General features: G+C 33.1%; 1 protein-coding gene across 6 annotated transcripts; it reads left to right on the top strand.

Moving 5' to 3' along the window:
* Nucleotides 1-9,909: 9,909 nt before the first annotated feature.
* Nucleotides 9,910-22,185, top strand: LOC126733362 (transcriptional corepressor SEUSS-like). Of its 6 annotated transcripts, none has more exons than XM_050436623.1 (10): nucleotides 9,910-10,110; nucleotides 11,321-12,397; nucleotides 12,493-12,612; nucleotides 13,187-13,244; nucleotides 14,306-14,520; nucleotides 14,606-14,674; nucleotides 15,902-15,999; nucleotides 19,881-19,974; nucleotides 20,251-20,320; nucleotides 20,867-22,185. In XM_050436623.1, exons 2-10 carry the CDS (start codon nucleotides 11,363-11,365, stop codon nucleotides 21,802-21,804), a joined length of 2,697 nt encoding a protein of 898 aa, XP_050292580.1. In that variant the 5' UTR covers nucleotides 9,910-10,110; nucleotides 11,321-11,362; the 3' UTR covers nucleotides 21,805-22,185. The 6 variants fall into 6 exon arrangements, with proteins under 6 accessions (XP_050292580.1, XP_050292576.1, XP_050292581.1 ...); XM_050436619.1 differs by having other exon boundaries at nucleotides 11,341-12,397; XM_050436624.1 differs by having other exon boundaries at nucleotides 11,347-12,397.
* Nucleotides 22,186-23,752: the final 1,567 nt, after the last annotated feature.

The following is a 23,752-nucleotide window of genomic DNA, read 5'->3' on the forward strand; positions in this document are numbered from 1 at the left end:
ATGGGCTCAATGGTCACAAATGGTCATCCATAGTCCCATACCATAAGGCCATACTATCAAATTAAGCTACACTTTTTTAATTCTTTTTCAATGGTTATTTAGGTTGTTTTATTATTTTTCACTCAAAAAAATAATGGTGATCATTCTCAAAAAAAAAAAAAAAAAAAACAATGGTGATTTATAGGCACCTTTGGCGAATGTTTATTGTTAAAAAATTGTTTAAAAAAGGTTAGGATATAATCCATTTATCACTAAATACGCTATTATTATTATTATTTTTTCTACCTATCTCAATAATGCTATATATATATATATAGTTATATATTTTGTTTCTAAAAAAGAAAAAAAGCATTATTAAGGCATATCTAAGTGGATATTATGTGGCATCAAATCATTTGTTACACTCCCAGAAGGAAGTAACAAATTGACAATAAAACACTCCATGTAATCATACAAGAAGCTGACAAGAAAAACATCATTCATCAATTACCTTAACTAGCTTGTAACCCCATGCATATGCATAGAAATACTTAAAATATACAATAAAATGCATAATATAATTCTTATATATATATAATTTAAATACTATTAATAGTTATTTTTATATTTTGTTAACTCTTTAAAAAATTTTGTAAGGATATTATTAGGTATAAAATGTAAATTGTCCATACTTAAAAAAAAAAAAAAAAATTATTGTGAAGCACTTTTTTTTTTAAGATTCATTTATTCTAGACTCTTTGGTTTTTATACTTAATAACTCATTAAATGAATATTTATGATGTGGTCCCACATTTGACATTTGATTCTAAAATTAAGAAATAAAACTCTTTAAGAATAAATAATTTAGGACACATGACACAAAATTGGAACTTGAATTTAGAATTCTAATTTGAGTTTTTCTCAGTTTTACATATTATATATATATATATATATATATATTAGATAAAAATAAACCCTAATTCACAAAACTTATATAAACTCATGCAAAAGTCTCTCTCTCTCTCTCTCTCTCTCTCTCTCTCTCTCTCATGTTCATTTATTCTCTCTCACTTTCTATCTCATTTCTTTTCTCTCTTATCTCTTTCTTATCCTTCTATGGCCAAAATCTCCATAACTAACCACCTCTAAGATCATCACTTGCATGTGTCAGGCCTATAAGTTTTGGCGTTAGCAAAATGTGTTTAAGTTGTGTGTCAAGTTGTGAATTGTGTTGTGTCTTTAGAGTAGTTGTAATTGAAGATTAAGTAGAAAACACAAAAACTGCTCAAGAAAAGTGAAGTTTTAGTGACCTTGATACTTGTAGCTCGATAGCAGTTGATAGCAAGCTCGACTCCAACCTCGATTCCATATGATCGGTCGAACCTTGAAGGTGAAGTTTCTATTTCCTTAACTCCATCTCGATTGATTGAGCAACCTCTACTCCACCTTGATAGGGTGAGACTGTGCAAATTAACAAAAATCAATAATACGAAATGTACAATAACTTGTCTGTTTGAAGCTTGATTCGATCCCTACTTGTTAGGATATAAAAGGGACACTACAATTCTCTCCTAGGAAGGTTTTTTGGAGGAGAGAAAGCTTGGTCTGTGTGGTTAGGGTTGTGTAACCAAGTTTCTCTCAATTTCATCATATCAAAGAATTTCAAGTAGATCTAAAAATCATTTGGTGAAGAAGCCAAAGCCACAATGCCTATCACAGGCTTGCTGCTGAAAAAAAGCCCTCAAGAGGTTCTTGAAATTGTTTGGAGGTCCCAATCATGAGCACAAGTACATCATCGATTAAGGCAATTCATATGATCGAAGAGTGTAGACATTTTGGTGCAGTGAAAGGTTTTCTTTGTAAGTTGCCTACGGATTGGTGGAGTCTAGGAAAAAGTTTTTTCTTGACTGTAAAACTACTCTTATCATGGTGAATTTGCTTCAATGGGAAGGCTTCTCCCCCAATGATTTTTACTTTGGAACAGTTGTTCCCATTACTGTTTATCTTGTTGGCACAATATTGATCTTATTCACATCAACCTAACGCTATTCATAATTGGTGTAATTTATTGCTTGGCTTAATATTGGTTAACACACATAAATAAGTAACAATTGTGGGTCTAAATTTCCTAACAGCATGTTCAGTCATAAGTTCTCCCCTCACCAACGAAGCTCTTCTCTCTTTAGGCTATCTGTGAACTTAGTTATCTATTGTGCCTCTTCTTTGATTTCAAACTCCTCTATTTCTCTCTTCAATTTTCAACCTCCTTCTTTTAATTGCCATGGATGTTGCCACCTTGGGATAGCACTTGGAGCATCGGATTGAGCGTGTGGATTTGGGTTTTGAAAGGATGGAGTTTGATTCTTGGCAAGGTTTTTGACTGTAAGGTGATTAGGAGATGACCAAGGGCCAAAGTTATGGTTTATTTTTCTTCAATTTGGGCAAGTGATGAATTGATTTATTTATTTATTTTTTGTTTGTCAATCTAGTACTTTCTAGTTGGGCACGTGACCAATCATTTGAGAAACCATTACATATTTTAGAAATGTATAGTTTAAAAAAGGTGTAAGTTAATACCATGTATAATTTGAACCTCTTTTTAAACAAAAACGTATAATTTGAACCGTGTATTGTTTTTAATTATACTTGTGCATATGCATGGAGTTACACACTAATTTTGATAATAGACGAGAAAAAGCTATAAACGAAGAACATGAAATAATTTTTTTTTGTTAAGGATGGAGAGAGTATTATTAACTTGCACCTCGTGTAAAAGTTCTCAAAAATATCCCTCATCAACTGACCCAACCAGAGGTGTTAGATTACATAATTAAATTTAGTATTTTCTAAAAACTTAAACTTTTGAAACAATATATAATTTATCATAGTATTAGAGCATGAGATTGTGGATTTAAACCCTATTTCCACTTTACCTACAATTTATAAAATTTCCACATGTTAGGCTAAGGGTAGTTTAGGCCAACACATAAAGGGAAAGTGTTAAATTGAATTATCAAATTCACTATTTCTTAGCAATTTAGGCTTTTAGGACAAATGGTATCAAAGCATGAGCTTTTGGGTTAAACCCCTATCTCCCATTTATCTTCCTTAAATAAATAAATAAATAAACTCACATGTTGAGTCCCACACGTGAAGAGGGTGTGTTGGATTAAATGATTAAATATTCTATTTCCTAATAGCTTAAGGACAAAGTTTGGCTACGACTCCCACTAAAAATATTAACATGGTTACATATTTTGAAAATCTAATCATTAGATTGCATGTTTTTTATGTTCTTAATATGTATGTCAAATTTCGTGCCAATCAGATGTTATTTACTATTAAATCCATAAACTTGTTTTTAAAGTATAATTTTAAAATATAGAAACTTGAAATTTAAACATTCGATTGATGACATAACTATTGGTTTTTTTTTTTTTTTTTTTTTTTTTAATTTTGCAAGCATGGAGGATGAGAAGAAAATGTATCCAACGGTGGATTTGTCAAAGTTCATATCCAATAAAAAGATATTGAGTAGAGTTGTAGCCATTAGTTATAAAGTAGGCGAAACTATAATGTTGATCCCTTAAATTTACCTTGTGTGTGCAATTGGTCCCTCAAGTTTGAAGCAAGCATAATTGGTCTCTCAAGTTTTAAAATTGAGTTGTATTAGTCCTTTTACTAATTGCCGTTAGTGGTGTTACTTACATGACTAACGGAACAATGACTTGACATTTTTTTAATGAGATAGTATTTCTTTTATTAATGATGTGGCATTTTTTAAATAGATGAAGGACACGTGTAAGTGAAGCAATCCAAATGCTAAAAAAGAACCCACAAAGCAACTTATTCTCTCTCTGTCTTCCTCTCTGTAAAAGTCTAGTATTATAGCAATTATTGAAAAAGTCCACTATCTCCATTACTCTCTCCGTCTTGCTTTCTTCAGAGCTGAGCAACAGATGCTCCAAGATTAGACCTTACCTGAGAAAATCGGTGTTTGTCAAAGGAGAAAGGGCGAAATTGGGACATTGGATCAGGGAAAGGAAATTGAACCCAAACCCTCCACCACTCAATCATAAATGGTTCCACAAGAACGCCAAAGCTGGTAAATCCTAGTCTATCTATAGTTGTTTTGGGTTTCAAGAAAATACAAAAGCTTGGCTTAAACTCACCTAAAAAAGAAAAAAAAAAATCTTACAAATGAAGGGGTTCCATTGTAAGTAATAATGCCTAGTAGCCCAAAAAACTAAATATAAGATTCAAACAAAATTGAATTTATCTTTGTGTAGAAGATGAAGGAAGGAGCAAGACACAATTTAGTGACAAAGAGAAACAACTTTGACGCTCAGTTCTGGAGTTTTTGGAGAGAGTTGAGAGATAAAGAAAGACGGGGAGAGAGAGTAATGGAGGGAGAATGAAAGAAAATTTTCTCTTTGGATTGCTTCACTTACATGTGTCCTTCATCAATTAAAAAATGGAGAAAAAGGAGGGTATTGAACGAGAGGTGAGCCTGTACTGTAATTTTTTAATAAAAAAATGTCACATCATTAAAAAAATGACAAATCATTGTTCCATTAGTCATGTAAGTAACACCACTATTAGCAATTAGTAAAATGACTAATACAATTCAGTTTATAAAACTTGAGGGACTAATTGTGCTCACTTTAAACTTGAGGGACCAATTGTACACATAGGATAAACTTGAGGGACCAACATTGTAATTTCGCCTATAAAGTTCGTAGTTTGTAATCAAACTTTGTACGTAGCTTAAGGTGTTAAAAAAAAATGAATATTTGGTCGGGTGATGGGTTTAGTAAAATTCACTCAAGTAAACTCAACCCAACCAACTTTAATATGTGTGTGTGTGTGTGTCTCACACGTCTTGTATTAGTTGCAATCTTATTCTCATATGTGGAGGATTCTCATTGCATCACCCAACTGTCTCTCTCTCCCTAGGCCTAGTCCACTCAGGAAAGGACCCCACTCCTATTAAATGCTTCAATTTCCTCCAAATTTTAATTGTGCTATTTATTTGATTTTTAAATGCCACATGTCTCATATCTAAATAAAAAATTGAAAATCGGAGGATTTAGTGGGAGGGGATCTCTCTCTCCTTTCTTTCTTTCTTTTTTTTTTTTTTTTTTTTTTTTTTTTTTTTTTTTTTTTTAAGCTTTGAGTTATATATCACCTTGAACGTCTTTGACGTGTGAGAAATTGACTAAGCAAAAAAAGCCACAAACCACCCTTATCTTAATCAACTAGGTTAAGGGAAGATTGTAGGTAAACATTGTTGTTAACATCAAGGATTTGCCTCTCATTCTCCATTGACGTCCTTGCCAATAGGGATGGAGCCAAAACTTAGAGTTAGAGGGGCTTTGTTGCTGGTTGTGTTTAGTGACTAGGATTTGAAGGGTTAGGTTGTTTGTTTGGATAAAATAGGTTGACTAGGCTTAATTTTTAGTTTTAGTATTGGTAATTTTTGTTGTTGGACTAATTTTGTGGAGCTTATATATTTTGTTTTAGATTTTAGATCTATAAATTTTTTTAATAGTCTTTAAAAAAGAGGAAAATGCTAGAGCTACAAACTTTTTTACAAATTGCTGATGTGATGAGTGGTTATTGGGGGGCATTGCCCCCCAAGTCCAACCATGGCTCCATCCATGCTTGTCAACTATTGCTATGAGCACAAAGTTGAGTTTAAGCTCCTTGTTGTGCAATGGAGATTAGAATTTTTGATTTTTTCTTTGCTATTTGTGTATACAATTTACATGTTGGTTTATAAGGATTTGTGATCCCCCTACTTGTGTTCTACACTTCGTTTGGAAATTCATAAAGTAGTGAAATAGACTGAAATGAGTAAACTATAAAGGAATAGAAAATAATAGAACGGAACGAAATGTGTTTAAGTAATGGAAAGGAATAAAGTGGTATTAAGTAATCTTGTTTGGATGATTTAAAATAATGGAATGGAATTATAGAAATGAATGAAATGTAAGTAATTTTATTTGGAAGTAATATTAGAAAGAATGGAATAGAATCATTTATTATAAAATTACTATTATATCCTTATTTTAAAATAAAATGTTGAATATATAGAGGTATTTTAGGAGTTTTAATGAAAATTTCATTAAATTTAATTTAATTTCCTCATATTCCTCCCAATTCTAGGAAATGAAAATGTGAGGTTTTAAGAGAAAAGAGAGGAATGACTATTCATTTCTATCCATTCTATTTCTTCCCACTTAAACTACCGAATAGGAGAATGATATTTCCATTATATTCCCTCTATTAAAACTTCCAAACAAGGGAATAGAAGGAATATTCTAAGGTTATTCTTTTCCTTCCACTCCCTCCTCCAAAAAGTACTAGTTTACACATCCTACTTTTAGGCTCCGCTTGGAAGTTTATAAAGGAATAGAATGAAATGGAATGAAATAATCATAAGGGAATAGAAAGGAATGAAATGGAATGGAAAGTATTAAGTAAGGGAAATGAATAGAAAAGAATGGAATAGAATGAAATTAAGTAACCTTGATTGAATGTTTTAAAATAAAGGAATGGAAAAGAATGAAAATGAATAAAATGTAAGTAATCTTGTTTGGGAGCAATATAGAGGGAATGGAATGAAATCATTTTATGACAATATTACTATTAAACTCCTATTTTAAAATAAAGGGTTGAATATATAGGGGTATTTTGGAAGTTTTAGTAAAAAAATCATTAAATCTAATTTTATTCCCTCCTATTTCTCCCAATTTCGGGGGGAATGAAAATTTGAGGTTTCAAGTGAATAGAGAGGAATGAACGTTCCCTCCTACCCATTCCATTCCCTCCCACTTAAACTCTCAAACAAGGGAATGAGCTTTCCATTCCCTCCATTAAAACTCTTAAACAAGGGAATGGAAAAATATTATAAAATTGTTCTTTTCATTCATTTCCATTCCATTCCCTTCTCCCAAACGAAGCCTTAAGTAATCAATTGAATCTAAATTAAGAGATGGTTTTTATTTCTTAAGGAAGGCTCATTCTTTTCTTTCTACCAAGTAGATTAAAAAATCACCTATAAACTAAATCTATATCACATCCAATGTTCGAAATTTGTAAATTAGATCCACTAAATAGTAGGGGGAAAAAAAAAACCTTATATTTGATTGATTTGTCAATTGACAATACGTCCAAAACCCTTTCACTAAATATGATCGATTCGAGTGATAGGTTTATATTTATATTGAAATCTGACATGTGATCACCTCTAAATTATTAGTTTGGTTGTTAAAATATGTGGTTGAGTTTAATTTTATAGTTAAACTATCAATTGTATTTTTTTTCCTTAAAATTTTGAGGACGTTTTAGTTTTACTCATATTGATAATCCGATACTTGCCATTAAAGTTAACTACCAAAATGTACAAATAATGTCTATTTTGAAATCTTTGATCTTGTATTAATAGCAATTAAAGTTAGCAATAGATCATATCACTTGATTTATTAAAAAAGTTTAACAGAAATCGCTATGCAGTGGTCGCTCCACAAGTATAAGTGTTTGTAGGGTGTGGGGGGGTAAGGATCAGGGTTCAAGTCTTTAGAAGAGAGTTTCACACACATATATATACTTAGATTAGACAAGAGTAGAATTTCTATCTGTTGAGGTCCAAAAAATCACAGCACCTAAGCCCAGAGAAATAAGCACAAGGGGCCATGGAAAATGAAAAGAAATGGTAAACCCAAAATGCTTGAAACCCAAAAACATAAAGAAAAAAGACAAGCCCGGAAGTTTATGAGAAAAGAAGAAAAGAAGCCCAGATAAGAAAATTGAAGAATTACTAGCGTAAAAAGAAAGCTGAGTCGGGATCCTCAGAGGCTGTCAAAAGGCTCGGGATCCCCGAGGCGTGTAGCACAGTCAAGAAAGGATTAAGACAGCTCAAAGGAAAAGCCAAAAGAACACAAGAAACAGAGGTTGGACACGTCCTTCTCAGGTACCAGAGATCTAGCAAGAAAAGAAGAAAACCTGGAGTGACTTCTCATAGCGCAAGTGGATGGTACCTTGGGGAACCAGAATGAAGGGGGTATAAAAAAGGGAGTAGCAGCAAAGGACTTTCGAACCGGCAGAGTGAGATTCCGCTCATTTGAGAAAAAAGATAAAGAAGAAGGACGGCTAAAAGCTGAACTGTGAAAAACGTGACCTCAGCGTACTTCGAAATAGGTAGTCAGCCATGGACTTTCAAAGAAACAACACCAAAAGGAAGAAAAGAATGAATTGCAGGGAAAACTGAACCTTCTGGGCGATGGGCACAACACAAGCTCTGGTACCCAGGGGGTAAAACAGGGGAATCAATAGTTCCCCGGGAATTTAGAATAACACTATAAAAAGGGGGGAAGGATTGCGAAGAGAGATGGAAGAAAAATTTACAACAAAATCATTGAGAAAGTTCTGTCGAGAAGAAAACTCAAAGAAATTAGTAAATTATCTCCCTGTATCCCAGAAACAGTCACTATAGCACATACTCGGATTCAAAAAAAATCAAACTTTGCAAGTCTTAGAGGCTTAAATAGCCATCTAAGACTGTAATTTTTGAGCTTATTTGAGCCTTGTATCATGTCTTAGTGAGCACACTGTAATTATAATAAAGAAAATTCAATGAAGCATTTTTTATTGATTTGAGGATCCCTAACCATTATTTTGTTACTTTGTACATTTACTATTTGTTTTTGCATTACTTTTGCTGTTTTGATTGTTGTACAAATATCCTCGTTTGCTAGTTTATGTGTATTGTAGGAAGTATGCCTTGTGCACCATTTGATTCTTAAACAGCCCTTTAGCTGCGGTGAATCAAAGCTTAGTCCACCAAATTACAACAACTATTTGGCTCAGGATCCTTCGACCTGAGTGCTAGAGAAAAAGCACTCTCACACTATCTTATATAAAATTAAAAAAAAAAAAAAAATTAAGAATAGATCATATCACTTGATTTGTAAAAACACTTTAATGGAAATAACTATATTTCTAAAAAGGAAGTAGTTGATATTGTATTATTAAGGATTTTGTTAACAGATACCCTAAAAGCTTTGTTAGTTAAAATTAACAATAAATCATATCACTTGATCTACTAAACAGTTTAACGGTAATCAGTTAATCACTCCATTAGTAAAAGGATGGGTAAACTAAAATAGAATAATTGTAAAAAATTTTAAGGTTTAAATTGATATAATCAATAGTTTAAGGGCCAAATTGAAAATAAGCACATAATTGAAAAGACCAAATACAAAACCGTAGCTTGTCCTAAAAAGATATATATATATATATATATATATATATATATATATATATGTAGTTATAGAATAATCCAATGAGTAGTGGAAAATCTACGATTATGGAATAGTATATATTTATATGGAATCACATCTCCAAAATATATTATTAGATTCGGATAACTCCCATTAAATACATACATATATGTATACACACACTATAAAGTATTTTTTATTTTTTATTTTTATTTTGGAGAAGAATACATACTACAAAGTACAATCCTCAAATAAGACACACATAAACTTTTCTTAATAAAAAAAAAAAGAATCATATTGTTGTTTTGCTAATCAGTGGGTGGTCGAATAGTGTCACATGAGTCATAATCCTGGAAAAATAATTATTATAATTATAACCATCCATCATAAAGACAATGATGCACATGCATATAGCAATACAGCATAGCATATTGGGCCCCTCATAGCATTTGACTTTTTTTTCTTTTAAAAAACAGAGATGTAATGTAATGTAATAATAATTATAAATAAATAAATAAAAGGACGTAACGTAAAATAAATTATAAAAAAAATATTGAATTCAATCCAAAAGAGTTTTGACGTCCGCAAGAACATAAAGACAAAGACACAGAGAGTCACAAACACAAACACAAACACAGACAGTGAATGAGTGAGTGAGTGCATATATATATATATATACACACACACACAGTGTTGAAGTAAAAAAGAGAGACAGTGAAACCTCAGAGACTCTTAGTCAGAAGAACTAAAGAAAAAAAATGTGTGTACGGACGCTTCTACAATGAAGAGGAACGTTTAGAAAAACTATAAAAACAAAACAAAGTGTTCACATTGAGACAGGTATAAGGTATTGAACACAAAACAAGAAAATCATACTATTGCTATGTTGTGTTCTTTATAGCTTGTGTTTTTATAGTATTTGTATTTTAACGATGTGGGTTTGTTTTGAGTTTTGTTTAGGATCATAGAATTCTCCTTGGAATATCAAAGACTCTAACTCACTTCTGAAAGACTCTCTCCTTCTCTATTTGTCTTTCACTCTGATTTTTTTTTTTTTTTTTTGTTAATTGAATTTGATTTTTGGTGTGGACTGTGGTTTCAGAATTTTCAGTGATATATTGGTGTGTGTGGGTGTGTGTGGGTTGCAGATAGTTTTTGTTTATGGGTTTAATCAAATTTTGGGGGTGGTAGATACTATATTACTTCATAGTTGTTGGGTTTTGTTTTCTGTTTGGTTGCTAAGAAAGAAGATATGGAAATAAAATCTTTTGAATTTTTGTTGTTATTTTATTTGGTTTTGAAAATTTTAAGAAGTGGGTTATCAACTGAGCTTAGTGTTTGGCTCAGCAGAGTAGTGGTACTAGGTTTTTTGTTTTTATTTATTTATTTATTTATTTTTTAATATAATTTATTTTTGGCATCTCTAAATATGATTTTATTTTTACTTTTTTAGATGTTTCGTGGCAACCAAACGTAGGGATTCCAATATAATCCTCATTTTGTAATTGTAATTGGAATGAGTTCAATGAATTCTATGATTTTTTTTTTTTGATAAATAAGTTCTTTTTTCTTTTGGGTGTGTGGGTGGGTGGGGGGGGGGGGTGCTTGAGGGAAGTACTTGCAACATTTAGGGTTATGATTCTGAGTGATTCTTTTGGTGGTGTGGCATCAATATTTTTTCTGGTTTTGGGTTTTGCTGGAAGGTATGGGGCTTAGTTTTATTAAAATACAATAGTCTATTGGATATTGGCTTCAATTCTTTGCTAGAGATTGTTATTTTTGTAAAACTATGGCTATAGTAGATGTTTATAACAAGGGCTAGTTTTTTAGATTTGTTCTTTTCTATTCTTAGTTCATTATCTTCCACAAGTTGGCTCAAATGATTAGAATAAATACATTTTCCCTTTTGTTCTGTTGCTGAAAAGTGAGAAGTATGATGTGTTGAGGTTTGAGTACAAAGTAGATTTACCTGCTAGGTTGACCATTATTTTAAGTTATGTGTGTTCAGCTATCTGCATAAGCTCATTAGATTATTGGATATGTAAATGATGCTGTAGTGAGTCATTTTGGTGAATAGGTACAGTTTTGCTGCTGGCAAAATGCATCCATCCAGATCTTCAACACCAGTTGATGGTGCCCAGTCTGTTTCACCTGCGCTAATTCAATCAAAATCTGCCATTTTGGGATCTCAAGGGGGTCTATTGCCTCCACAAGCAGTATTTTCTTCAGTTGGACCTCCACGTGAATGTAACTTGAATTTGGTTGGACATGCACCTAATGTTTCATCTTTTCTCAATCAAACATTTGGCAGTGGGGGATTGAACACCAGCATCTCTGGTTTCGGTGTTTTCCAAAGAGGAAGTGGTGATACCACTGCTGGCTCTGATTCTCTTTCGACTGGAGCAAATGACATTGGTTTCAGTCCTCCAATATTTGCGCCATCAAACATGACAAATTCTGGTTCATCCAATCAATTTCAAAATTCTCAAATATCAACCTCTTATAGGAATCCAATGTTGCCAGATCAACAACAATCTCAAGTTAAGAAATTTGAGTCACAGAAGTTCCAGCATAGATCAATGCAACAGTCATCTGTTTTGTTCAGCCAACCACAGCCACATCAACTGCAACAGCAACAGCAGCAGCAGCAATTCCAGTTGATTCAAGGTGGGTTAGGGGGTGTGCGCACTGTAAAGTTGGAGCCACAGATGTTCAATGATCAGATTGGCCCTCAACAACAGTTGCAGTCTGTGCAGAATGTTGGTTCAGTAAAGCCAGAGCCCCAACAGAACCAGATGGGAAGAAGCATACGACCTATCAAATTAGAACATCATCATTCTGACCAAGTGATGCTTTTGCAGCAGCAACAACATCCTTTCCATCAAAGGTCCAGGCAGTCTTCTCAAGCTGTCAATGCACAAATGAGTTTTTTGCAGCAGCAGCGAATTATGCAGCTGCAGCAACAAGAGAACCAACAACTCTTGAAGACTGTTCATGAGCAACAGCCCCATCTATACAAACAGTTTCAACAGCAGACCTTGCCCATTAGATCTGCTGTAAGACCTATATATGAACCGGGAATGTGTGCTCGGCGTTTGTCACAATACATGTATCAGCAGCAGCACCGACCTGAAGTAATGTTGTTTTATTCCTTTATTATTTCTTTTCTATCTCTTTTGTCAGTGTTTAGAGTTTCACTGATCTGGTTGTGGGTTGGTTCTTAATGCAGGATAACAATATTGAATTCTGGCGGAAATTTGTTGCTGAATTTTTTGCTCCAAATGCGAGGAAGAAGTGGTGTGTTTCATTGTATGGAACTAGCCACCAAACGAATGGTGTTTTCCCTCAGGTATGTTTCAAGACAAAAAACTTTTTGGTTTACAATTGATAGAGACAAAGATAGTTTTTATAGCTACATGCTTACCAGATGTGAAAGGTGTGATTCTTGTGCTTTAGTATCGCATGCATTGGCAATCTTTAGATCCAGTTGGGAGATGTGGGAATTTGAGGGATGAGGTTTGGTTGCCTATTGGCATGCTGAGATTAGTATATGTGAACAAGTCAAAAGTCACTTATAAAAAAAAAAAAAAAAAAAAGAGTCAAAAGTCATGGGCAAATATTATCAGCCATATTTTTCACAAAAAATATATATAAATAATGGATAATTTTGGGGTTTGAAGGTGCTCAACCTGTTGTGGGTAGTGATACCCTTTGAGCAAACAGTGTCCTAAAATGTGGTTCAGCTTTCATGTGAACCATGACCTTACCTTTTTAGTTTATTTTTTTTGTGGTTAAAATTTCTTGCCTTAAGAAGCACATGGCACAATCATGGTATTATATACATGTTAATAAGTATGAGTAAATCAGTCAATAGGATTTATGGTTTCATGTCAACTTCAGAAGCATTGGAATCTTAATTACAGAATTTGCAGGATGTATGGCACTGTGACATATGCAATTGCAAGCCTGGTCGTGGTTTTGGTATGCTATCCTTTTTCTACTTTGTTAATCTTTCGTTACCATTTATGTGCGTTTGGAAAACGCCAACTTCTTGGATGGACTGAGTTATACTCCATTTCTTTTAGAGATGGATACACTTTTAGCATTACCAGCAAGCTCAAGCGATGGATGCACTATGTTATATGCATCCATATTTATTTATATGTTTTTTAAATTTATCTTGTCTGGTTTCTTACTTATCAAAAAAAAAAAAAAAAAAAATCTTTTCTGGTGTATCAATACCATAATTTGGCCCCCAAGCAAAAATTCTTGGCTCCACCACTGAATTGATAGTTTATTAATAATTTGCAACATGAAGTTTCTTTAGATTGAGCATTCTGGCATACAATAGCTGGTATATGATCCAAATGGCAATATGATTTCAAATAAGAAACTAACTATAAGAGACAAATAAGAGAGTATACTTGTACCATGTGAGGGAGGTAAATTATGAAAAGAGGTTATCAATTAACATGTCTAAGGAGATCTGTTGTGAAGAAGAAAGGGAAAATTAAAAATATTTTTTTGGTTAGCATTTTCTTTCATAAGTTTTTAAATTTACAACTCCTAATAGCTTAAGTTTTTGAGACAAGTGGTAATTTATCATGGTATTAGAGCCAACCTGGTCATGCCATGTGGTTTGGGGGCAATGCAGCACAATGTGGGTCTTGACGAGGGCTTCAAGAATTTGAAGTGGAGGAATTTCCAGATTGTGTGGATTTAAAAATCTTACATTTTGGGCTCACATGTGGGGGGAGAGTTAGAATAATGATTAAGTTATTAAATTCACCATTTCCTAACTTAAGCTTTTGGGACGAGTGGCAATTCACAACTTTTTTCAAAAAATATTTGAAGGAAGAGTTCCAAATTTATTTGCACCTGCTAAAAAGAAAGAAAACTTTAGTAAGTTTTCAATCTGATTGGACACAAACTTTCTAAGTGTTGAGTAGATTCAAGATTGCATCTCTCTTAATTTTCTTTGTCAGAGATATTTAACATATATTTTAGAACTTTCTTAAAGATTGTTTAATTTGAAATTTCAGAAACAACTGTGGAGGTTCTGCCCAGGCTATTCAAAATCAAGTATGATAGTGGTACTTCACAAGAGCTTCTTTTTGTTGATATGCCCCATGAATATGAAAATACATCTGGTCAAATTGTCCTTGAGTATACAAAAGCAATACAAGAAAGTGTTTTTGAGCAACTTCGTGTTGTATGGGATGGTCAACTTCGTCTTATTTTCTCTCCGGATCTAAAGGTTGTGAGTTATTACATGGCCTCTATGTTTTAGAAACTTTGGTTTCTGGATTAATTATGGATTTTCTTTTGTCCATTTTTTTTAGATTTTCTCTTGGGAGTTTTGTGCACGACATCATGAGGAGCTCATCCCTCGAAGGATACTAATACCCCAGGTCAATCATTGAATGCTTTCATTTAATCTTGCAAATTGCATCATTCCTTTGAGTAAGGAACAAGCTACAATCTTGGATGTAGCCTTCATTGAATTTGATTAACTTCAGTTGGCTAGGCATTCATATAATTATTAGTTATTCATTGTTAGAACAGAAATAAAAAAGTCTAAAGTACATTTTTGGTTCTCCAACTTTTATTAATTTTTCTTTTCCATCCCTATTTTAAATTGCAACACTCTTTTCATATATATATATATATATATATATATATATATTTAATTGCAACAAGTGTGAAAGTCTAAGGATAATACTGTTGCAATTTAAAAAATAGAGACAAAACTAGAAGCACTAGTAAAACTGGAGGAACTAAGTTGTACTTTATTCACAAAAAAAAAAAAAAAAAAAAAAAAAAAAAGAAGAAGAAGAAGAGAAGGAAGGGAATGAATGAATGAATTTAAAATTCAAGGGAGTGTGATAGACTCATAGGGTTGAAGAGGCTAGAATCTGGAGGAGCAATGGATGGAAGACTGACCTGTGTAATTTTTAAAGATGCCCACCTTTTACTGCAAGAAGATCAACCTTAAAGTTTATGTACCCATCCATCAGAAAAGCTATGCATTTAATAAGGTGAAGAATCCTTGAATAAATGATCATATCTTTGAGGCTCCTTACCAGTTTTGATACTGTGATGGTGCTTTTGTTGTCTCCATCAAAGGATATGGCTCTCCTACATCAAGAAGAATGGCAAAATAATTTTTCATTCTTGATATTTTCTTGGATCAATAATCCAGAAACATATGTAGAGTTCCCTCTATTTTTGTTGTTGTATCTTTGTCTGATGGGTAACACAAGTCATGCACCTGTACAGGATTGAACTTGCAACCTTTGTTTATGGGAAGAGGAGATCCCATTTGGTTCAAAACCATTGGCGAGTTCTCTTTATGATTTTTGAGATGTTTGCAACACCTAGTTGATGGTGCTGCATCAAGACCAATTAAAGAAGTTGTTATGCCTTTGCTTCATTCTTCAGAAAGATGGAAATCACTCTCATCCTGTCCCCTCCCCCTTTTTTTTTTTTTCTTCATGAATTAATTGATATAGATGTAATTGTTTTCAGTTCATTCTTGTTCACTGGCAGTGTTAGGTATCACAGTGGAAGGGAATTTTATGAAATTTGAAATGTATTTCTCATGGCATGGACAATTGACCATAATTCATGTTTTGCAGCTTAGTCAGGTTGGAGCTGCTGCTCAAAAATACCAAGCATCTGCTCAAAATGCATCAACCAACTCTTCTTCACAAGATTTACAAATTAATTGTAATATGTAAGTTACTCCTTTACAATTAATTGAATTATTTTCTGAATTTGAGAAATTGATTTTTCTGCTACCTTATCTTTAGGAAATCTAATTGTCTCTAAAAATAATTTGTTGATATGGTTTAGTGTATACTTCTCTATTTTAAATGTGTGTACCCATAAATGAGTGACATAATGGCTGTATCAAGTGGGACAGTCAAAACTTAGGGTGTATGACTCAAAACGCAAGGCAACTCAGCAAAGCCTTCTCCCCTTTTTCCTTTCATTATATAAGGGAGGGATGGAAGTCAGTCAATGATTGGAAATATAGGTAACTTGTGGTGTTAATTCATCCAATCTTGGCAGAATCAACGTCACAAAGAGTGTAATTTGTGGATGATTTAATTGAACTTGTGTAGTTCTAGATGGGAAGGAATTAGGAGGTTCTCATATATTTTACATGGAATGGTTCAAGCAAGAATTATCTCATTTTATTTTAAAATTTCATTACCTTTTGACCAGTTTTAATGGTCATTTATTTACTTTCCCCCCCTCTATATGTACTAGAATTAGATGGTTCATGTTTGAAAGTTTCATTGCCACCTTGATATCCTAGTTATGTTGATTGAAGCACACTTAGGAGAATTGGCTTTTAGGCTATTGAGAAAATCAATTAACAATAGCGCATGCTTATGGTAGGGCATCTCTCACATTTTTCCACATCAGCAAATTTAAAAAAAAATAAAAAATACTTTCTCCCCCCCCCCCCCCCTCCCCCCCAAAAAAAAGAAGATTCTTCTTCTAAACTAAAAACTAAAACCCAATAAAATAAAAAAACTTCTTCTCATATCTCAACACTACTGATCTCCTTCCCCCAAAATCAAAATTCTCTCCTTCCCCCAAAATTAAAAACCAAAACTCCTCTCCTGCAAACTCTCTGTACCTCTCCATTGTTTCCCCTATGGAAAACACAAACACGAATCTGAATCACATCATAATCCTTTCTGCAATTTGTTTTTGAAAAAAAAAAAAAAAAAAAAACCCTTTACATTAAACTAACAGCTACAATAATATGATACATAATATATATATATATATATATATAAGTTCATTTATATTTCTCAACTTCTTTTTGGTATTTTTCATAGTCCTCTCTGCAAATTTTTTTTAAAAAAAAAAAAAAAAGAAAGAAGAAGAAGAGAAGAAAGCACAGTCCCTGATGGTGTGTTTGTTTAGTGTGCAAAGAAGGAGGTGTGGTGGTGGAGAAAGAGCAAAGAATTGTAGCGGCCTTGATGAGAAAGAAAAAAAAACTTAACGCTGTTACTTGGTGCTGCCATGTGAGAGAGTGAGAGAGGAAGATATGTGAGTTTAGCAATGAGGATCGAGAGGAGTTAAGATAAATTAAAAACATGTGGATGTGAAAAGAGTAAAGGAAAAAGAAAAAGAAAAAGAAATCAGCGTTATGTTTTCATATATTTTGCATTGTAGTAAATAACAATCTTCGGTAACTTCAACTTAAATTACAAAATTCAATTGCTAAGGAGTGATTTAATTATGGTTGTTTATTGGTCATGTCTTTCAGTTTTTACATTGCAACATCTATTGGATAATTGAGGATATTATTAGGGATTAGAATACTAATGTTTGTATTTATTAAAGTTTTTGTTCGATCAATATTTCCATTTAGTAATTGCATGTTTCGGATTTTTTTTTTTTTTTTTTTGAAAACAAACACACACACACAAAGAATAGGGAAAGGGGTTCTGACACAAAGGCACACCACAAACTCTACTCAAAAGTTGCGGTAACTTTTAATTGCATGTTACGAATTGAGTTTAGGAATGTTTTAGATTGAAATTCTAATCTACAATCAAAGAAAAAGAAACCAAGAAAATAATTAAAAAAAAAAAAAAATTCTATACTCAATAGGCTTTCTGGTGCAAAAACAAAAAAACTTTGCATGGTGCATATCCCCCCCCTCCCTTTCTAGTTGATCCGAAACCCAATTGGTATTACAGTTCTCTCTCTTTGCATGGTAGTAGTTCTATGGGACATACCTAAGAGTTGTGGAAATGATTGTTGCTGTCTGATGTTTGAGGACTCTGGCACGTGTCTTCCCTCCCTCTCCCCCCCCCCCCCCCCCTCAAAACCTCCTTTTCCTTGCCCAAGTTAAATTCTATATTTTGTGACTGAATCATTTCTCCCTTCATAAAGATATATATGTAAAGTAATTTCTCATAAGGCTTCACTTATAATTGATGGCAGTAGTATACGTATTAAAAGCTTTCTGGCTATGCATGTTAGCCTGGTTTGCTTTACATTACTAAGTTCCATGTTCTGCTGTGGTTTATGTCAACTCATTAATTGTATATTAGTATTAGAACGGGGAAATAGGAAAAGAAGGAATATGTATCACATGTTGGTTTTTGACAAAAAAATCTGTAAGTATATATGAGTCTGAGTATGATCAGTAGCATATTGCATATGGAGATCTTTGTATTGTAGCTTGTTTTTGTGTTATTTCTTTCTGCCATATCTCTTAACAGCATGCTAATTACACCTACAAATGAAACAAAAGCTAAGGCTATGTTTGGTAACTGTTTTTTAGAACAATTTTTTGTTTCCTAGGCCAAAAAATTTGTTTGGTAACTTATTTTAGGCAAAAAACAAAAACTGTTTCTAATTTCCATATTATAAAGGAAATTGAAAACAGAGCTTCAGCTGTTTTCGTTTTTCAGTTTTCCAAGGCTTACAAAAACAAGGAGAAAACAATGACTACAAGCTACTTTAATGAACCAACACACTGGTTCGAGCCACCTAACAACCATATTTTTTTTTTTATCTAATATTATTTTTACTCTCATTCTCACGCCTAGAATTTTTTCCCTTTAATTATCGTGTCTAATATATTTTTTTTCTCCCAAATTTTTGTGCCTAAAATTTATTCTCTCAAATTTGTAAAGTGTCAATTGTTGGTATCTAATATTATTTTGGATAAAACTTAGGTACAGTACCTTAGGTGCTATTTCTTAGATTCTCTTCTTAAGATTTAGCCATATGACTACTTAACTAAAAAATATATTTCTATCAAATGAGAAAAAATTCACATGGCAAAATCTTAAGAGAGGAACCTAAGGAACAGTATTTAAGTACTGTACCTAAAATTTGCCCTATTATTTTTACTCTCTATCCCACTCCTAGATTTTTTTTTCCTTTAATTCTCATGTCTAATATATTTTTTTCTCTCAAATTTTTTGAGTGTCAACTGTTGGTGTGATGTTAATTGATATTGTCAAATGGGTTTTTTTTTTTTTTTTTTGGTTTCATATGAATCTGTGTCCCAGTGTCTCCATATATAATCCCATGCCATAAAATTACTACTGTTTCCATAGATTTTTGAAGATAACCAGGTATGACAGAAAATTCTTTTTTTCTTTTCAACTAACCAAATGTGTTTTTCATTTTGAAAACAAAAAAAAATTGTTTTTTCTTTTTTCCTTAAAAACAAGAAAATGAAAACAGAAAACAAAAATAGTAACCAAACATGACCTAAGTTTTTGATTAACTTATGGATGTCTTGCGAAATTAACCAACCTTCTGCTGGTTAAAGAAGACGAAATAATGGCATTAGATGCATTGAGTGCCTTTCTACCTATGTTTGTTATCCTGGTTTGCTTTATAGTTTATACAACTAAGGTCCATGCTCAGCTATGGTTTATGTATTTAACTCATTTATTAGTAAGAAATAATTATGTGAACAGCCTTTTTACTTGATATACTGTATATTTTATAATGGCATGTAAAGAATGTGTGGTGGAGATCTACTGATCTTGAACGCCATCACATTGATTTTGACTTTTATTATCCAATAAGTGTAATTTTTAAAATATTTTTTAATATTTATTTCAGGTTTGTTGCATCTGCTCGTCAATTAGCAAAAACCTTGGAGGTGCCTTTAGTCAATGATGTAGGGTATACAAAAAGATACGTTCGATGCCTTCAGGTATTGCAGTGCAAATTTTTAATTGAAAATAGATATGTTTCATTAAGCATTGTATAAATGACTTTCTCACAGATTCCAAATAATCTTAAAAATTTATTAACTGCTATTTTATGCTTCTTTTCACTGAGCATTGTACTGGTGTTCCGATCTTCCTATAATGAGATTTGCAAAGTTAATACGTTACATGAATCATACTGAGCTGTGATTTCTGTGAATTTTTTACTGATTTGGTAGATGATTTTATCTTCGATTGAATGTTTACTGGCTGGGTTACAGATAGCGGAAGTGGTTAGTGTTATGAAGGATCTGATTGATTATAGTCAACAGACAGGAAAGGGACCCATAGGTAAGATTTATAGTCTTCTTTTGTAATCACTGCTGTTTAATGTTTCTTGTTTTGACAAAGAACCATCCATAGGAGGGAAGTAGCATATTTGGTTAGCCTAAAGATGTCAAATTATTGCAAATGGTAGTATGAATTAGGAATGTGTTATCACTTTGTAAAGTGTATGATTTTAAATAATGGCAGAAGTGTTTATTCTTTGTCTAATAGATTGGGTTTTATTGTTTCTCACTTCTTTTTTCTGGTAGGGTTTAGCTTTTGAATGTCATATGTAGTTTTTCCAATGCCCTAAAATTTGGGTAACACAGAAGAAGCGGATAAACAATTTTGGGCAGATTCAGACTCAATGTTAGCCAAGGTTAACTTGGTAATTCGATTTCATAAAAATATTATATAATGTTTCTTTTATAGTCTGACTGCTTTATTTAGTTTTTTATTATTTTTCTTGATCAATTTCTCTTTGTTCTTTAGTACTGATTCAAACCTAGTATGCCTTGCTACGGGTATATAATTATTTATTGCTGATCAACTCCATTGTTTCTTCCCCAGAAAGTTTAGCCAACTTCCCTTGTGTGGCCAGCTCATTATCTAAGCCGCATAATTCAGTTCAGCAAATTAATGAGCAGCAGCAAATTATGGAAGAGAAAATTAATGATCAATCATTACAGGGAACTGCCATGCAGCCTTCTTCAAATAATTGTGTTATAAGTGTAAACAATTCCCAGTCCACAACATCCACCTTGACCTCTGCCACCTCTGTTGTTGGGCTTCTCCATGAGAACTCCATGAACTCTCGGCATGAATATCAAATGAACACTCCAAGCAGTCCTTATGCTGGGACCCCTGGTCAGATTCCATCTGCAGGGTCCTCAACCACCATGCCTCCAGACCAACTCAATCCCTCTTCTCCCTTCTTATCTCCAACTTTATCCTCTTCCTATAATCCCCCTCAAACCTCTCATAATGCATTAACAGTATCGGCCACTTCAAGCCACCGTATCAATTTAGCAAATTCACCGAAGCAAATCCCGTTACAGCATTCATCTCAGTCAGAAGCCAACCTAAATGAATCCCAGAGCTCTATTGAGAAAATCCTACAAGAAATAATGAATTCATCACAGTATAATGGAGACAGTAGCATGGTCTCTGTTGGATCCTTGGGGAGTAATATGAACAATGTGAACAGTCATAGCAGTGCACTCACCAGTACCAACTCCCTAGTGGGGAATGGAATTGTCAATAAGAACAATTCAGGTCTTCCTTGTGGAAGATTTGGAAACCAGAGTGGTAGCATTGGTCTTTCTAACAACGCTAGTGGAATGAGGACTGCCATGGGGAATAACTATGGCACTTTGACTGGAAGGGTAGGCGTGCCATTGATGCCTCAGGATGCTAACATGAACCTTGAGCAACAAGAATTGGCTAATGGGTTTCTTAATGCAGTAAATGGTTTCAATGGTCCCCAATTTGATTGGAAATATCCCTAGAGACGCTGGTTAGATTTGCTCATCAAGCAAGTTGCTTGCGCCTACTGATACGTTCTTGTGCCATATGAATCCAAGATTGCTCCCTACCGTATCATTTTGGATTTGGAGGTCTCATGCAAAGGTACAAGAGGTATCTCACATCCAGTACTAAAGACAATCTATAAAAAGATACTGCAGCAGCTGACTGCTAATCAACTCTGGGACAAGGAGAGAACAAGCCTGAACTTTCTTACTGTCTTAAGTTTTGGTGCAAAAAGTTTACTCCTTTCTTTATAACCCTAATTTTACTCCATTGGGATTTTAGGAAAAAAAGTGATCGGCAGAAATTTGTATATAAGGCCATCTTGCTTTATTGATGAAAATCAGTGACCTTGATCTTGATATCTGGTTCTTAACTTGTTTGTCTTTTTATACCTTGTAATTACCTTTCTCAGAGTTCACCATGTTATAATTGGTTTTAATTTTTTGGGTAAATTACGTATTTGGTTCTTATTCTTTACACCATATTTCAATTTAGTTCCTAACCTCTCAGTGCTGTGTCAATTTAATTTCTGCCGTTATCTCTTAGAATAAAAATTATTGATGTGGCAAACGACCAAAATAAAAAATTAGTTCATTGTCACGTTAGCAATTTCCATCTAAAAGATAACGGCGAAAACTAAATTGACATAACACTAAAAATTTATGAACTTAATCGATACAATTAAAAGGTTAGGAACTAAATTGAAGTATGATGTAAAAAATAGAAACCAAATACATAGTTTACCCTAATTTTATTTGTTAATCTCTTTGCAGAGATAAAACTTGAAAGACTTCTATAACTAACTTTTCTCGTTCTCTCTATCTCTGATGTATACGTTTTTTTATTTTATTTTATATAATATGTTCAATATGTATATATATATATATATATATATATATATATATATATATATTTTCTATCATGTTTTATATTATACTTCATGTTCCCACAATCCCTCTCTTGGTCTCAATTCAATTGGAGGATTACCTACAAAAATGAAATTTTATCGTGTGGTATATTGTATGCCTAGGGATGGCCAAAGCCCATTAGCTTATGGTTATCTCAATCCGAATGGGATAGGTTTTACTTGCCTTGTAAGGGGAATCAGGGGAGTGGTACGGGTTTTTCCCCATACCTAAGCTCAGTAGGTCGGGTATGGGTACCACTTGAACTTGACCAGTATAAGAAAAAAAAAAAAAAAAAAAATCCTCAACGACTTTTTTTTCTCTAAAAATATAAAAAGAAGGAAAAAAGAAGTTATACATATAAAAAGAAAGGACAAAGTTTTGTTCCAAACAACACTTACTAAAAAAATTATTTTTTTTCTTTTTGAGAAAAAGAACCTTACGAACTTTATTAATAATAAAACAGTTCCATCAATGAACAAAAAAAAAAAAGAAATGTCGGGTAGAATAGATTCCTTCCTCACATAGAGAGGGGAAGACTTCTTAGCCCTCCTAAGGCATGGGTAGCGGCAAAATTTGGTATTTAGACTGTTTTCAGAAAATTTTTTTGTGAACAGCATGCGCGTCAAACTATTTAGTTAGTTGGACTGATTTTGGTACTTGAGTTTGGCAAACTCAAGTTCCAGCCCAAAATTCAAACTATAGTGGCGTTTTTTTTTTAGTGGCGTTTTTCAAAAACGCCACTATATGTACCCTATAGTGGCGTTTTATATAAACGCTGCTATAGGAACTAAAAAAACGCCACTGTAGGGATTGCTTTCCAGCCCAAAATCGAGTTTAGCAAACTCGAGTTCCAAAAATAGTCCAACTAACTAATTAGTTTGACGCGCATGCTATTCTCCAAAAAAATTTCTAAATTCAGTCTAAATAGCAAATTTTACCCATGGGTAGCTGTATTACCTTGCCACCTAACATGAGAGAAAGAACAGGTTTGTAGAGAACCGATTATAGACTTACTATC

The sequence above is a fragment of the Quercus robur genome, chromosome 6 (genome assembly GCF_932294415.1).
Source record: "Quercus robur chromosome 6, dhQueRobu3.1, whole genome shotgun sequence".
NCBI classification, from domain to species: Eukaryota; Viridiplantae; Streptophyta; class Magnoliopsida; order Fagales; family Fagaceae; genus Quercus; species Quercus robur.

Bases quoted from the DNA above. Each gene is read 5' to 3' on its own strand.
- LOC126733362 (XM_050436623.1), top strand. From the start codon at position 11,363: ATGCATCCATCCAGATCTTCAACACCAGTTGATGGTGCCCAGTCTGTT. The intron at 12,398-12,492 runs GTAATGTTGTTT...TTCTTAATGCAG, and splicing joins AGCAGCAGCACCGACCTGAA to GATAACAATATTGAATTCTG. The intron at 12,613-13,186 runs GTATGTTTCAAG...TCTTAATTACAG, and splicing joins CGAATGGTGTTTTCCCTCAG to AATTTGCAGGATGTATGGCA.